Consider the following 17521-nt stretch of genomic DNA (forward strand, 5'->3'; position numbering starts at 1 on the left):
TTGGGCCAGTGAAGCAGCGTCCTCCACAACTAGATTGAAGAACAAAACGACAGCAACTTGTCTGTTCCCCTTCCCCTAATTCCCCAGCACTGTTTCCATCCCCCCAATTACCCAATAAAAATCTTTAAAAAAAAAAAAAAGAAAGCGGTAAGCACATATGTAAATTTAAGAAGTTTCATCTGTATGACTTATGTATGAAACATGCATTTTACAATATATAATTTATATATTTTATAATTATAAAATATAATGATTTTTATTAGTAGTAATAATAGTATAATTATGCCCAATTTGTGGACTTAAAAAAATGATAGCACTAAAATGTTGATGACAATAGCAGGTAAGTAAAGAGGGGGATGATTGAAGTTTAGGTGTCCTAATGGCCCTGAATTATTTTAAAAGGGGTTAAAATAGCATTTAAGTTTAGAATCTGTTAAGACAAATATCATGATCATATTTTAAGAGTAATCACCAAAAAAATAGAAATAGAATATACAGCAAGAATAGTAATGATACAAGCAACCAAAAATAAGTAAAAAAAATATATATCACAGAAAAACCAGTTCAAATAGCAACTTTTAAAGAAGACAGAAGAAACTCACATATTTCACTAACCTCTAGAAATGGACTCATTGAGCTGGTCAATTAGAAGACTGCAATTAGTAGAAGAAACAGCAAAACTATAAAGACACAGAGTGACTGAGAAAAGTGCTTACTCTTCAGTTGGGAGGCTAGAAGCTCCCTGCTTTCTGCCTTTGCCCTTCTCAGCAGACACTCACCTCCTCCTTTGATGTCTCTGAATCCAGCTCCAGCGTGAGGTACATAACGACATGGGGGGTGTTTAGGGCATTCTGCTGGGTACTGTCACCCTCTTCTCCCCGCAGAAGTTTGACTAAATCTCCTGTGTTTGACTGTGCCTTCTTCTGTCTTGGTTGAATTGTTTCCTTTTTCATAGCATATGCATTTTCAAATGTCAGTTTCACCTTTAAAAATGAAAACAATTTGTTGATGTTTCAACAAGGGTGAGTCAGCTGCAGTTTTCAGGAAGGAGGCTCTGCATGCACATCCGCTCAGGTGTGCTCAGACATCATCCTGCATGTGGGCGCCTCGATGGCAGGGACTGTGTATTCTATTTACATTTGTGTCTCCGGCTCCTACCCCAGTGTCTGGCGCTCATTATTATAAATATCTCTTGAGGAAGAATGTATCCTTCTCTGTACAAAAATGCATTTATTTAAACTTAATCATTGTATTCTAGGTATTGACATCAAAAACAAGAAATGACATGGAAAAACAAAAATTAGTATGATCTGATAGTGTAATAAAGAATAATACCACATTATGAGCACTGATAGCACTGACTCATCTGGGGAAAGCAAAAAGAAGAGATTCAGGAAGAAAAGCAACCTTATATACCAGAGTTACACTCCTTTCAAGTGAGGCACTACTCAAACATTCTTCTCTTAGACGTTCTTTGTGGTCATTTAAAATAACAGCTAAGGAGAGTTAAAAACGATCAACATGCCGGAGCTTGGACCATGGCCCTTAGGTTATCTATCAGTTTTATCGAGATCGTTTTCATTTCATGGCCTGATGTCAAACCAGACCGGTAAGAGTCCTGAGTGTGGCCATTTTCCAGCTGTTGAGAGGTAGCTTTCACTCCTCAATGACCTTTCCTTGAAAAAGGAGATATGTGTCTAGATGTCAGCCGACCAAAGACAACTTGCTCATTTCAAAGCACCAGTGTGTGTTTCTTGACTAAAAGAAATTTTCACTCAATAATTTGAATTTATATAGTTAATTTTGTGTAGCAAGGACATCATCATTAACTGTAAAGGCATAAAGTACTCCTAATGTTTAAAATCTTATCAGAATTTAGATGAGTAAAACGGGACGTACTAACTGATTTAAATTAAAAATCATAAAATTTTTAATTTAAACCTTAATGTGCAATGACTCTTAAAATTAGATTAAAATTTAAAAGTAAAAAAAATAAAAGAATAAAGAAGTCTGGTCAATATACATATATTAAATAATCATGTTGTACAATTTAAAAAATCACATTGTATGACCTGAATATATAAAACTTTTATTTGTCAATCATATCTCAATAAAGCTGGGGAGTAAAGAAGTCTGGTCAATATTTAAAAGCAGATAAAAGTGTTTGCATGCAGTCAGTTGCATTTGGGGGGAAATATTTAAAAATGATCAAGACAGTATAATCCCTATTTTTAGAAATTTATTACAAGAGGTACCCTTTTCAAGGCCAACTTTAAATATATGATAAATACTAACACATTAGTAACTCTTTAATAATGAGCTTTATATATTTATATATTTTTATTGAAAATATTAAACATGTTATTTTTAAAAATTCATTCATAATCCCACCAGCCCACCCAACTGTTCTTTGTATTATACTGTAAAATAAATCTCCCCTGATGAATAAAACCTTCCAAAAGAAAAATATCTAGCTATCTTCTCTCTGTTGGCAACGAGTGACTATTTATGACGTGTTCAATTTTGTTTATGTAGCTATCTGTGGTATTTCTAGGGCACTGAATTATCTTTGTCTATCTAAAGTGAATTAAGGTAACACCTTTTCTAAAATAAGTATCAGAGTTGATTTTATTAACAAGTAGAAAAGACACATGAGGTCTACATTCAGTTTATCCCCAGATGATCTAGGTCACAAAGAACAGTAATCTATATAGAGAATAGGGGAGAAATCCTTCAGGAAACTTTTCTGAGGCCTGATGATCATGTTTCTTTATAAAACATTTAATATTCGAAATGGAAAAGATCAACCTTTAATAAATTGTCTATGTTTTCTGTAAACTGATATTGAAAAAAGGGCCCTTGATATTAGAAAACTGTATCAAAAACTAAGTATAAAATTAGTATATTGGGGGGTGAAATATTAAGTGAACTAAACAAGAATATAAAAAGTTAGAGATCATATGTGGGAACAATCAAGAGAGTTCTGATGAAAACTGATATATGGTTAAGGTGAGGAAGAGTTGAAGAGACACTGTTTTAGAAATGATCTTAGAAGGATGTAAAAAGTTATTTGTTTGGTTTTGGCCCAAACAAGCAACATGTATTACATTACATGGTTTGAAAGACTGCTCTGAGGGTGGCATCTGCTCTGGTGGGCAATGCTCAATATGTGCATACATAAATATAAACATAAGCATAAACATATAAAATCCTTGAACAAGGATCTGACGCAGCAAATGGCTCGGTGGTCAGGGCGTTCTTTTATCTGAGAATGAGGATTTGGTAGCATCCAAAAGAAAATATGTGGGAGCCTTTGATGGTGCTCCTTGAAAATATGAGAAGTCTAGAATTTGGGGAAATTCTGAACGTGGACTTTGTAACAGGAGAGATGGGAGCTTTGAAGACTGTCCCGGCACTGGGCTTGGGGAAGGAGTGCAGCAGAAGGGGAGACACAAGATGAGTGGCATCGGAGGGAGGCAGGTGTCGCAGAGGCAGGATGGGTCTGCTGGAGCGTCTGTGAGAGCTGGCAGACCAGTGTGGCCGAGAGGGGGACGACGGGTCCTGAGAGAAACACATGCCTCAGAACAGGGATGTGATTCGCGTGGGGAGAGAGGTCAAACGATAGGGCGTGACTCACCAGAGCTCACACAAGGAAATGAGTTGGTAGATTTAAAATAAAAATGCATCAATTTTACTTAGGCAGCAACAGCAACCTAAAATTGAAGACTGGTTTGCTACGCTTCGTGAAAAGCAACAGACTTGAAAACTAACTTTCATGTTATATTATACTTGGCAGACAACAGTGCTGCTTTTTCTGTGGTACAAGGACATTTTCCCCTCACCATGACAAAAACTCAAACCAATACGCATACCACAGAACCATCCATTAAAAATTTTTAAGGAACTATCTTAGCCGCCGTTCTTCTGATTTAAGTCAAGTTGGCTTCATAATTCAAAGATAATTACACTTTAGCAAGACATTTTGCAAAAGCTTACAATGTCAGGAAATCTAGTTGCCTTGATAAAATAATAAAGGGTGAGATAGATAACCGAATTAAGACTTAAGTACTATTTTTAAAAAAGGGTTGATATATCATGTAAATATTCAGGATATTATGTTTTATAGGGAAAAAGTTATTAAGAAACATCTAATATAAGAGTTTATATGAAGCGTCTTATAAAAAGGGTTTCCTGTTGTTCCTCCATGGACATTAACCCATGACAAGTTTCATCGTCCTCATCTCCTGTCTTCCTCAACACGGTTTCTTATTTGTGCAATTTGCCCATCATTTTTTTCCTCCTTCCCGCCCAGTTCAGATGATTGCCTTTCCTCAGGTCTTAGAACATGCTCTCTATAGGTCATCACTCCCTAACTCTGGTTGTTTTCATCACCCCTCTCTGCTTCTGTCTCCACCCATCCCATTTAACAAGCAATGCCTCCAGCTTCTGCCAAACAGACAGAAGATCCTCTCTCTCCCCATTAACTACCACGCCTTCCTCTCCATATCCGGGTGCCGGGAGGTATCAGAATCAGAGCAGCTCCTGACCAGACCATATCACCTGGTCTGCACTTGTCTCTCACCTCACCGCTGCTCTCTGCTGTCTGCTCCTTTCTCCTTGGGCTGGCAGATGCTTTGAATATTCTTTTGTCACAATCCTAAAGGGATGGAGTCTACTTGGCTCAGCAAATTCTCTCTCCTTGGTCCTCTTCTCCTTGGGGCAGCCTCACTGAATTATCCAGGACGAAACCTGGAAAGCATCTAGGAGTCCTCTCTCACCTGCAGGAAGCACTGTCCTCTTCACTTCCCGCACATCATAAATCTAACCAACTCCTCGTCCATATCCCCAGCCAATGCCTTTCCTCAGGCCTTTATCACCTCTTCTGGAGCACTCTAAAGCTGACCCCCTGGTTTCCCAGCTCCCAGTCCCATTCAGAGTGATATAGTCCTAAAATGCAAATCTGCTAAACTTCCAGCATTTTCATTTTACATTTCCAAAGATAGTTAAATTTATAGAGCGCGCACGCGCATGTGTGTGTTCAGAGAAGGCAGTGAGCATAGGGAAATCTTATTTCTTTGAAAACAAAGAATTTCATCACGGGACCTATTATTTCAGAAACTCAAGTCAGGTGCAGACAAGATTCTGACTTATCAGGGTTTCCGCTCATGCTGACCCATCCAAACGTTGCTTGATGCCCACACTGCCTGATGGAGTCTCCAACCTCTCTGAGGCATATTGTCCTCCCTACCCTTCAGAAGAGAGGAAACTAATTCCTGATGCTAACAAAAGCAAAACATTCATAAAATTCAAAATACATCTAATTACCTAACAGTATCATCTCTGATACAAAATGTCAATGCTTAAAGTATCACAATAACTTATTGTGAAAGAGGTTTATTTTTACCTACAAGAAATGGAAAATAATTAAGTATTATAGCTCAACAAAAGCTCAGCAATAAGGCTAAATTGGGTAACAGAAAAATCAAGAGAATAGTATAATTAGCTTTAACAATAAATAAAACCACATTAAAAAAAACTTCACAGCAATAAGGATTTTAATAAGTTAAAGAATAGAAAGTCCCATGACTGTTTCAAATGACTTTTCTAGAAACTGGATTTTCATCGGCACATATGGTAGTTAATAATGTCAAGCCGGTCATTACATATGTTTTTATTATTGTTCTTGTTCCTGCTTTACTTAGGATGAGTTTTATTTGTAGATGCTTTTCTCTCTCTTTTATGAACAATCTCCAAAAACGACAAATGTTAACACGATCTAAAATGTTTTAAATATCTAAGTGTGTACGTAGAACTCACCCACTGTACACGATTTCCAGAATCTTAAAAAAAGAAAATAGTGCAAGATGCCCCTATTTTATGTAATTCACCATAAAACCCAGACAAAGAGCATCCGTACCTGCATCGGTCCAGGAATGCAAGATAGAACTCTCTCTATGTTCTCCGAAGTCACGTCAACATCATTCACAGCAACAAGGACGTCACCTGAACACAGAATAACAATAACAGACAGTTCTGTGAATAGCCAAAACCCAAAAGACCTAGAATTGGAACGTTAAAAAGCATCTATTCTGGCCTCTTCAAAGAACAGTGGAAAATATGGTGCAGACATTCAGGGACTTGTCCAAGGTTACGAAGCTCATTAGTGACAGAGCTGATCTCCCACTCCACTTCTTTTTTAAACCATAATACAGCCTAACATTGCACCATAACTAAATACAACCTATGAATATTTATAGAGATGAATATCCTCATTTTTGATACAACTGGGAGAATTATGTAAACCCAAAAGACAAATGGAAAATTTGTAGCATAAACCAAGTATTGCACGTACAAAATTGAATCTAACCACTTAAAAAAAAATTTCAGCTGAAATTTTAATTAAATCCATGTGGTACCTCATAACAATACACTGTGATATTCACTGTTACTGATCTGTGTCTACACACAGTTCTTTGTTTCAAAGCTCACATAATATCAAAATCCTTAGTATGTTTTGGTAAAAATCCTCTTTGCCATGGCTTTTCTTTAAATGTGTGTTTATCAAATTTGGTGGCTTTAATTACATAAAGATCAGTGTTAAAATGGAAATTTACTCCCACACTATTATTAAAGGTAAGTTCAAAATGCCTGTGAGCTATATTAATAGGAATATGTACACACCAAGTTTATTTTTTTCTTATCCCTAAATGTATCATTAGGAAATTGATCAAGCAATTCATACACATCCATTCATTAAACACCCAGCAAATATTTATAGTGTATCTACTGTGTGCCAGGCATTGTTCTAAGTATTGCAGATAGAGAATTAAACAAAACAGACAAAAATCCCTACCTACATGGAACTTAATACTCTTTGGAGAAGATGGATAATAAATATGTATATAGATAAAATAGCGTCAGCAGACAATTCTCCATCTGTCTGTTGTGTTCTTGTACATCTTGCTGAGCTAAGGCACTTTGTCTATTCTGGGTTATCTTTTCAAGGTTGTTCGTATAGTGAACCACCTTGGACGAGAGAGTGTCTTCCTCCAGAGCCAAGGTCAAGTTTCTTTAATGTACAGTAAAATAAGGATAGTGTCTTCCTCAATCTCTTATTATTAACAATTGTTCTTTCTAAAAGATTCATGTTCCCCAGGGTCCGAGTTCCTCTCCCTTTCATGCAGCTCACTATAGGTATGTGTTTAGGTGTCACGTGGCCCTCTTCATGTCGCCTGGTGGGAATGAGGGTTGGAGAACAGGCGAAAATGCTATCTGAGTGACCTGGTAACTTTTCTGAAAAGTACGAACTTGCCAACTAAAATAAACTTCCAACTTCAGTTCAACCCCGGGGGTGGGGGGGAAGAGGAGCACTATAACCCCCCATTTTAAATAGGAGATTAAACAAGTGTACTATACCATTATTTATAGCTGTAGTGATAAAAAACAAAAGGAACAATGAACACAATATTGGAGTACAGATGTAAAACAAAACCACTTCTGGACCATTCTACCCATGGTTTAGGTTGTCACCTAAATAGTGACACCATTTAAAACTTGCTCCTTTAAATGAAAACTCCACTGGACAATATCCCAAATGACATCTTTTCTCCAAACCGTAATAAATACAGTTGAGTGTTATAGGGAGTGTCATCTGAAAGCATCACATCCAATAAACCTCTAAAAGCAGGAAACATGTATATAGTAAAAGATAAGAAAATAAATTTTAGAGCGAGTGTGGTACTCATATTTTTAAATGTGTAGTAGAAAATGTTCTCTTTCTATAAAAGTGTTATATCCACTTCTCATTCTCCCAGACACTGTTTTCTTCACATTCTTTTTGAGCACCTCTGTGAAGTGGCTCAGACAGTGGGCTTCCTGGACTTCACACCACTGCACTGGACAGCCAGCACTCCAGGAAAGCTCGTTTTCAACAAGTACATGGAGTCATTAGTATGCACTGTCCCATCTCAAAGGCTCAAAGGAAATGAATTGCATGAATTGGTTTGAATTGTTAAATAAATAATGGTCTGAGGATTATTGATGGGTAGACATAAGAGGAAAACTCTATCAAGAGGTACAGTCAAGAATCAAATAAAACACAAAGAGGTGAGATCAATTTATCACAGTGCTTAAGTCAGTTCTTTGATGTAAAGTTAAATCTTTGCAAAAACCCATCAATTTCTCAGCATTTACTTAATATCAATCAACAAATGTGTACTGAAGGGCTACTAAGTAACACACCAAGGGCTATGAAAATATATATGCAAATTTTGTTTGCTATTTTATTTATACTATAAACATAAGTAATATACAGTTTAAGAAATTACTTTTGAATAAAAATTATTACACTAAAGGTAGGGAAAAAGATGCATATCAAAATATTGCCTTTAGGTATATGTGCGTTTCCTCCCTCCCTTCCCTTTCTATGTTCCTTCCTTCCTTCCTTCTTTTTTTGCTTATATTTTCTAGGCTGTCCACAATAAACATACATTAATACTATTGTAAAGAGAAAAACATTAAAACTCATATTTTATACAAAGACACAAAACAACCTACTGTGGTATGCAGAATAATTGCCCTCCAAAGTTGTCCACATCCTCATCTCTGAAATCTATGAATGTTACTTACAATGACCAAAGGGACTTCGCAGATGGAATTAGGTTAAGGATCCTGAGATGGGGAGATTTTCCAAGCGAGCCCAAAGTGATCACAAGGGTCTTCATAGGAGGGAGATAGGAGGGTCAGAGCCAGAGAGAGGCTTGAAGATGCTAAGCTGCTGGCTTTGAAGATGGAGGAAGGGACCACAAGGCAAAATGCAGGCGGCCTTCAGAAGCTGGCCAAGGAAAGCGATTCCCCCTGGAACCTCCAGAAGGAATGCAGCTCTGTGGACACTTTGATTTCAGTGCCGGAAGAAACATTTCAGACTTCTGACTTCCGGAACTGCAAGGTGCTGAATTTGTACTGTTTAAATTACTAGGTTTGTGGTAATCTCTCACAGCAGCAATAGAAAATGAACACCCCCCCCCCCCTAACAATACAAAGCAATGTTGGGGAAGCACCAACTGAGAGCCGGGGAGCATGAATGCTAAAGAACAGAGATACCAGGAACATTTGGTGGTCATTGGGGAAAACAACCAGTCTTGTTAGAAGAGGGGACTCATGCACAGAAGGGCTGGGAACAGGTATGGAATGGTGGGGTGGAGTCAGACTGTGAATTCAATTTGACTTCAGCGGGGAGAGAATCTGGTTTTGGAAACATAGTCACCATACTGACATTTTACACATTCACGTGAATGTAGTTACTCTCAATGCCTTTACGGGCAAATTCCCAAGTTTTAAGAGAATGGATTTTGTTGTATTTCTCTTAGCTTGAATATCAATGCTTCATCTATATAATATGCAGGCACTAAAATTAAGAGAATTAAGGATCCTCCCAACCTACCATTCTAGAAGTCCTTGAATAACTGTAGTTCATATATTGTAACTATCATTCAGAACATTTGAATAAGTAAAATATCACATTCACTGATGATGCTGGGCACGTCAGTGCAGTTGCTATTTCTCATTAAAATAAAAAAAAAACATGTTGGAAAAAATTATTGATGACCCCAACACTACAGCAATGAGTATTTTTGCAAATTATTTTTGGTCTTTACCTATGTTCACACAAATGAGGTATCAAGGATTTTTTTCCTTTTGAACCTCTTCAAGTAATAAGAATTTTTATGCTGGTACATACTTTTTTAGTATTATAATTTTGAGAGTCAAGTAACATAAATATATTAAATTATATTTAAATAACCATACCCCTGTGTTTGACATTTTCATGCTTTTTTATTATTATTTTTTTTAAAAACGCTTCCATAAATGTTTTCAAGTGAATAGTTTTTCCTTTTACATCTGGGGTCAGCAAACTTTTTCTATAAAGGGTCAGATAAGTAAATATTTTAGGCTCTGAGGGCCTTATGTTCTTTGTCGCAACTACTCAACTCTGTGTCAATAAAATTTTACTTATGAACACTGATATTTGAATTTCATATAATTCAATGTTCATATGTCATAATGTTCATATGTCATAAAATATTCTTTTCATTTTTTTAAACCACTGATAAAGAAAAACCATTCTCAGTTTGCAAATGGTACAAAAACAGGTGGTGGGCCTGATATCTCCTGGCTCTGATTTGCAGATCTGTTCTAGATTACTTCTTGAGGATAAATGTCTCAAAATGGACTAACTGGGTTAAATGGTACATTGTTGTGGCTTAATATTATTTCTAAATCACACTTTGAAATGATTAAATAACTTATTTTCTTCTTTGCTTCAAACGGAATCCTTTGGCGCTTCCTCCACCCATTCAGGGGTGCAATGTGGCAAAGGAAAGCAGCTCTGTGAATGGCAGTCAGAACACGTGGGGCCCGGCTTTATCAGTAACTGAATGTCTGTTCTTGGGAAAATCCTGTAATCCACTTTGCACACATCTGCAGAAGGAAATACCTGCACTACACGTTCTCTAGAAAGGCTTGAAAACTCTAAAATGCTGTCTTTCCAATTAACTCACTAACTCAGGTTTCTTTCCTTTATTACTAAGTAAAGTACCACAGGTTAAAAAATGTGGGAAAGTAATTATGTGAGAAAAGAGGGACTGACAAACATAGTAGCATTACTTCCATTAAGAAAACCAAAATGTTCCAAGTATCACAGATGGTGAAAATAAAAATGTATACCAAATAATATTAAAGAATGAAACTATATATTAGATGTTCATAAAAACCAAATCTATCTGTAAAAAAAACCAAAAAAAACACTTCAAATATTTTAACTGAAAACAACCAAAATGACCATCAACAGTGGAATGGAAAAAGAAATACTATATACTGTATATTCATACAATGAAATATTACATAGTGACAACAAGAATATTTCTCATACATTAAAACTATAGGATACAAGAGAATACACACCATATAAATTCCATTTATATGAAGTTCAAGAGGCAACATCAACTGTTGATAGAAAACTGTGACTTTTAGAAGATTATTTTTGGGAAGGGGTGTTGACTGGGAGGAGGCACCATGGAGCCTCTGAGTACTGGAAATGTTCTATAATTTGACCTGGTAGTTTCACAGTTATATACATATGTCAAAATCCACTGAATGTACCCTGACGATCTGTGCATGTTATGAATGCATGTTATTCCTCAAAAAGATTTTTTAAAAGTAAACAAAAAAATTCAAAAAATTTAAAAGAGAAAACAGCACAAGTGTGTCATACAAAACAAGTCTATTCAGTGATCACAGGTGAGAACATTAGGAATTATACTAAAAGAGCTTGAAACAAAAACTGTTTTATTGTTCAGTAAAAACAGTCTGCAGGGGGTATGCACGTTCAGAACATTAATATGTGATTTCTCTAACCCTATCCTTTTCAATCCTTAAAAAACACCTGGTGAAAATGACTCAAAATCAGTAACCTTGAAGAAAAAGAAGCACCAGGGTGATATGCAGTTTCTAGGATGTATGTAAAAGGAGGACTTCCACTGGCTCTGGTCGGGGGTGGGAGGGGGTGCGGGGCTGGCTACAGGAGTCCAGGAGCTATCAGCTGACTGTCAAACTTTGAGACAAAACTCAAGATAGAAATATAAAAAATAAAGATCCAAGTCCTTGGTAGCAGGAACAGCAAAAATGGCACCACAAAAGATAGGAAAACTCGCCAAATCCCAGCAGAGAATAGGAATAGAACTGAATCCGACTGTCTTGAAAGGAAAGAATGAAGGGTCCCCAGTTGCACTGTGCTGGCTGACTAAAGGCTCTTCAGTCAAAGGAGGGTGACTCCCCTGCTAGGCAGCGGCAGCAGCTACCCCGCAACAATCTGCGTTACCAAGGTGCAGTCTTCAAGGCGCCTGCCTGTGGGGTCACCCCCCAGGTCAGCACCGACCCCAGCATGAAAGGGAACTGTGACAGAACCAAGTGAGAAAATGCCATCATAGAAGCGCCCTGTGGGATTGGCAAATTGGAAAACCACTCTGGTATCAGAATAGTCCATTCTTTATTCCTAAAGCATGTAATTTTAAAAATATAGAACATAAACATAAAATTTTAAAAATCTGAAAAAGTAAACAATCACCCATAATGCCCCTAACTAACTCAACACTATGAGCATTTTGCTGTATACATATTGACTTCTAATTGTTTTCCCTGCATATATTCTTTTCACATAGTTCATTCATTCATTGTTTCTGAGGGCTTATTTTGAGCCAAGCATTTTGCTATACACCAAGGATGAAATAATCATAGTATTCTGACAAATCCTTTTTTTTTACTTATTAGTAAACCAAAAACTTTTCCATTATAAGATTGAAATCATGATCCTCATTTTTCTACCTTTTTCTTGCTATTTAATATACATGCAGATAAGTGCATAAATTATAGGAGTACATACAACGAATTACCACAAAGTGAACTCATCCATGTAACCACACTCAGGTCAAAAAGTAGACTACTAGTACCCTGTGTATCTTTACACTACGTTAAAGCTAAATGGTAGGACCACCAGGTAGTCTGTTCCTCTCTATGCTGTATTTCCTTCCTCCCATACAGATGGCACAAAAAGATCAGGCCCAGAGGTGCCTGGCATTCCTAGAAGGTTCAGCCGACTGCAGTGAGGATCAGTGAGAGGACAGAGGGAACAGCAGGCTCACTGGTTATAACCACCTCGCCACTAGATTTCAAGAGGAAAGGGCAAAAAGGGTTTTAGAGATCTATGTAGAAACAAGTCCAAATATTGGGTTGTTGGAAAAGTCATGATGCATTTTTGCAACAAAAAACATAGAAAACTTACGTCATGAGTTTTCCAACAACCCAATAGGTATTCAGATCAGAGCAGAAGCCCTGAGAGAGTTTAAAGAGAAATGCGCTACCTGGAATTTCCCGTCATGTGGGATCCTAAAATCATGGCAGTTAGCATCAACCAGACAGAGTTTCCTAAGCTGGATTCTGGTCTCCTCTGACAGATCTAAAAGAGATATCATAGTCCAATCCTGTCATTTTACAGAAAAGAAAGATGAGGACTGGGGAGAATGTAAGTATGCATCAGCTCCTGTTGCAGTAATCTATTGCTGCATAATATAATAAATCACCCCAAAACTCAGGAGCTTAAAACAACAACCATTTTCAACTATGTGTGGGGACAGATGCTAACTAGACTAATTGTGGCAGTCATTTTATAATATATACAAATATCGAAGCATTATGTTGTACACCTGAAACTAATATAATGTTATATGTCAATTACATCTCAATAACAAAACAAAATGAACAGCCACCATTTATTATCTCTACCGGTTCTGGGGTTGACTGGGCTCAGCCTACATTTTCACTCAGGGTTCCTCACGTAGTTGCAGCCAGTGGTGGCTGGAACTGGATTTATCTGGCAGCTTCTTCACTCATGTCTGGTGGCCAATGCTGCAGGGTGGCTGGGCCAACAGACAATACGACCGATGGCCTTTGCATGTGGCCTGGCCTTCCTCACAGAACGGCAGCTGCGTCCCAAGAACACCAGGCAGAAGCTGCATCACTTTTTCTTTCATGATCCCACCTCTTTAAGGCACACAGAACCACTTAAGTTGAAGTCGCAGGCCTACCCAGATTCACAGGTCTGGGTGTGGAGAGACACACAGACCATAGCTCCTTATGGAAGAGTATCAACATGGCATTGTAAGAAGGGAATGTGGGGATCTTGCTGCGACCCTCTGAACACACACTTAGCCCAGATGCCCTCCCTACACGATTCCTCCCAGCAAATCAGTCTCCTGGCACCTGCCACACTGTGGAACTGCAGCCTACTGCCTACTCATCTCTTCCACTACATATGAGCTACTTAAGAGGAGGAACTGGATCGGTCATCTCTATGCCTGGCACTTAGCAGATGCTCAGAAAACTATTTCCTGAATCAATGAACAAACAAATGAAATTTAGGCTTCAAGTAAAAATATATATTTAAATGTTTCTAATGGAGCAGTAAAAGTTCCTTTATCCAAATCTCTTAGGCTAGGTCAGTTGAGGGCTGTCAGCTTTTAGCATTGTTAGTATCTTTACGTTTCATCAATAATGTAGTCTCACATTGGTCTAATTTATAACTAAGTAATAAAGTTGCTACTAACGCAAAGGTTATATTCAATAGCTTAAAATGTATCAGAAACACAAAATGCTCATCTTAATATATATTCAGAAGACCTTGTGGATTTATTTTTTTCCCCTCAAAATTGGTGGGTTATTTTATGGCAAGCACCCTTAAAAGGAAATTTACGTATAACACCACTGTTGCTAAATAAGCCAAATGAAACAGTTAAACCACTCTAAGAACTTAGTGTACTCAAGTGAAAACATACAATTTTAAAGTATTTTTATTCATAAATTATATATTTTTGTATCATGTTATTGGATATAGGTCATTCCACCCTAAATTATCACTTGTACAATCAACTTATTTTCTTTTACTGGTCAGCAAATATAACCAAGATGAAAGAAAAATTACATAACTCAGAACTCAAAAATTAGTTAAGCCGTTCCCTGGCCTCAGCAAGGCACACATGCATAGTCAATGCCCTAAAGTGCTGATATTAAGGACCCCGTACCCGCAGGACACTGTCCCAAAGAGCGTGAATCCATCCTTAATCTGATGAGACTTACTCTGGCTCTTTTCACTTTGATCACTTTCCTCCCAAGACCTCATTAGTCGCGCATCTCGGCAAACTTACCAATGAGTACCTGGCCACTCTTCATGGCAGAACCCCCTGGGAGCAGGCCATGGACCACAAGCCTCTCTCCAGCACCCTGCTTCCCGGCTCTCTTCCAGCTCCTCTTGGTTTGATGGATGATCCCAACCAGCACTTCCAGAAGCTTGAGCTGTTCTTTGGCTTTGGTGACAGTCAGCTTTTTGGGGTTCACATAAACATTCACATCTTTGTACCTCTGTTGGACAACGATTCCTGCTTTCTGGTTGGACTGATGCTTGAGAATGGAGACTGGCCCGCTGTCACTGCTATTTTTTTTATTACGGCGCTTGGGTAAAAGCCTTTTACTTTTTAAAATTTTGGTAAACCGCTTGAGTTTGGGTTCATACTTTTTTCCTTTGTCATCGTCCTCTTCTATAATAATCTCGGTTTCACTGAACCTGACATGGTTCACAACAGGTGTCTCAGGAAGGAGGCTTTCTTCTTCATCCTCACTCAATTCCAAATAAAATAGCTCTCCATTTTTCTGCACGCTGTCCAGCCACTCAGGCTCAAGGTCACTAAAAAAAAAAAGAAAAAAGATAATCTGAATAGCAGCTGAATATAAGAAAAAATAGCTGGCATCGGGGTGAGGGTGGGGACGGTGTAGGGAGGTGGGAGATATAAAAGTTCTTAGATTGTTTCAGCCTCCTTACTATTTCTAACTTACTACATCAATAATTTTTCCTGTAGGATGTTTGTGTGGAGCCTTCCAGAATGGGGGTGGGGGGTGGAGGGGAAGAAACTGAAAAAGCGTGTGATAGAAAACAAATAAAAAAAAGAGATGGGCCCCTTCTAGAATCTAAGGTGTTTTGTGTTTTTTTTTTTAAGAAATTTAATTCAGCCCCTGTGTGGTTATTGTTCACATTAGACAACTTCACTGGACAATAATTTACATTAGTAGTTGATTATGCAATTATATCCACAGATGTAAGCCATTGGAAATTGTACACAAAGCATGTTTGTATTGAAATTATTCAGCATGGCTGTCATGTTCAAATGAAAGCTAAAGCCTACCAGCATTAATAGACTTTGTTTATACAATAAATTTTCAAAAAAGAAACATTCCCCTCGCCATGAATAAAAACCTTCGCTGAAAACAACCAATTTATAATCACAATTAATAATGATCACTTCTGTAGCCTATAATTTCTGTAAAACTTTTTTATGAATAATTGTAGTAGGAAAAGTAAACCACATATTACATAATTCATCATGTGATTGCAAAAAAAATAACTTGTAACTGGGAGGTAGGCCATTGAAAGAAACAAAAGTATTGCTATTAAAATGATTGAAACAGCGTTAAGAACAAAAATATTCATCTTAAGGTAACAAAGCTAATCACAAACTCTACCCTGCTCGATGTTATGAACATTTTAATTTCAAACTGCTATTCTTTAAAGCAAAACTGGTTACAGTAAAAAAATTAACATGTGGAGAGAGTCTTTTCAGAGCCATGAGCTGTAATATCTTGGCATGAAAGGATATAATTTGTGTTCTAATCATTCAATCAGATAGAAAACAGTTTGGTTTTCTGCAGTGTTTATTAGCGACTCTGGTTCTTTTAACTTAAAAGTCAAAGGTCTCTTTCTAAATACTGTGAAAATTAATTTTTTAAAAAATGCACTATTCTATTACTCAACTCTGAAACTAACCACTGCCCTGGTTTGTGGTTGGTAATTAATACAGAATTTTCAACTATATATGAATGGTGGGGAAAAAAAAAAGCGTAACTGGCCCCAAATATCAAAAACTAATGTTTCTTTAAGAGTGTTGGTTCCCAGCGTGTGGAGTCATTTTAGGCACTTAGCACGACTTACTACAGGTTATTAATCATACCACAGTTGTTTCAACCATCCCTAACTGTACAAGGAGGTGCCACGTATAGTGAGAAGAAAATGAACCGAGAAGTCACAAAGACCTTGGTTCAAATTCTGTTCTATTGAGATTTTTACCTTTCCGAGCTTTAGTTTCCCTCTTTTAGAAAACAGATTGTATCTACCTCACGAGACTGTTATCAGGAGCAACTAAAATAATTCGCCTGGCATGGTAAGTGCCCACTAAGTGCCAGTCCCCTTCCTCTTGCCCCAGAGAGTCAGAACTAAAGAGAAACTCACACCTACATTAGGTATAGCTCTGTGCTCTGCACTTTTCCAACCCCTGGCAGTGAACGAAGGTGCCTCCAACAACCTCTGTTTGCTAGGTTCCCAGCTAAGTGCCGGGGACACAGAAGCAAAACCAGGTGCCGCCTTTAAGGCCCCCGCAGTTTAGTATTCTGGACGCTTCCTTACTCCTGCTCCCGATCATTGGTTCCTACTCAGGAGCATAACTGGTGAATGTGTTAGGAAGTTTTTCCGAGTTGTAAAGACTGTACTCCCAAATGGGTTCTACTACAAGGAAGGGCATGTGTTAAAAACAACAACAAAAACCCAACCTTTCATTGAGACTATTCATTAAGAACAAAATTAAAGAACTTTATATATAGATATGCCCTGCTCCAGGAGATGGAGCTTAACCTTTCCTCGCCTTGAGCGTGGACTGGGCTTAGTGACGTGCTTCCGAAGCACAGGGTGTACGAAGTGAAAAATAGTCAACGCAGTGAAGAAATCTGGCGGACATCACCTTAACCAAGAGATGGGGGTTACGAAAAACAAGGAAGGACTGAAAACTGTCACAGGCCAGAGGACAGTAAGGAGACTCGAAGATTTCATGCAATTTGAGATCCTGGAACAGAAAAGGGACATAAGTAG

General features: G+C 37.7%; 1 protein-coding gene across 1 annotated transcript in view; it reads right to left on the minus strand.

The window, feature by feature from the left end:
• The window catches only part of INTU (inturned planar cell polarity protein), a 51652-nt gene that overhangs the window by 27922 nt on the left and 6209 nt on the right, over window positions 1–17521 (minus strand). Inside the window, exons 2-4 of the mRNA XM_019665464.1 lie at window positions 14757–15292; window positions 5918–6003; window positions 780–983 (exon numbers count right to left, since the gene is read on the minus strand). Of these exons, the coding sequence (XP_019521009.1) occupies window positions 780–983; window positions 5918–6003; window positions 14757–15292 (826 nt within the window). The remainder of the gene's footprint in view (window positions 1–779; window positions 984–5917; window positions 6004–14756; window positions 15293–17521) is intronic.

Source organism: Hipposideros armiger, unplaced genomic scaffold, assembly GCF_001890085.2.
Source record: "Hipposideros armiger isolate ML-2016 unplaced genomic scaffold, ASM189008v1 scaffold_1, whole genome shotgun sequence".
Classification (NCBI taxonomy): Eukaryota; Metazoa; Chordata; class Mammalia; order Chiroptera; family Hipposideridae; genus Hipposideros; species Hipposideros armiger.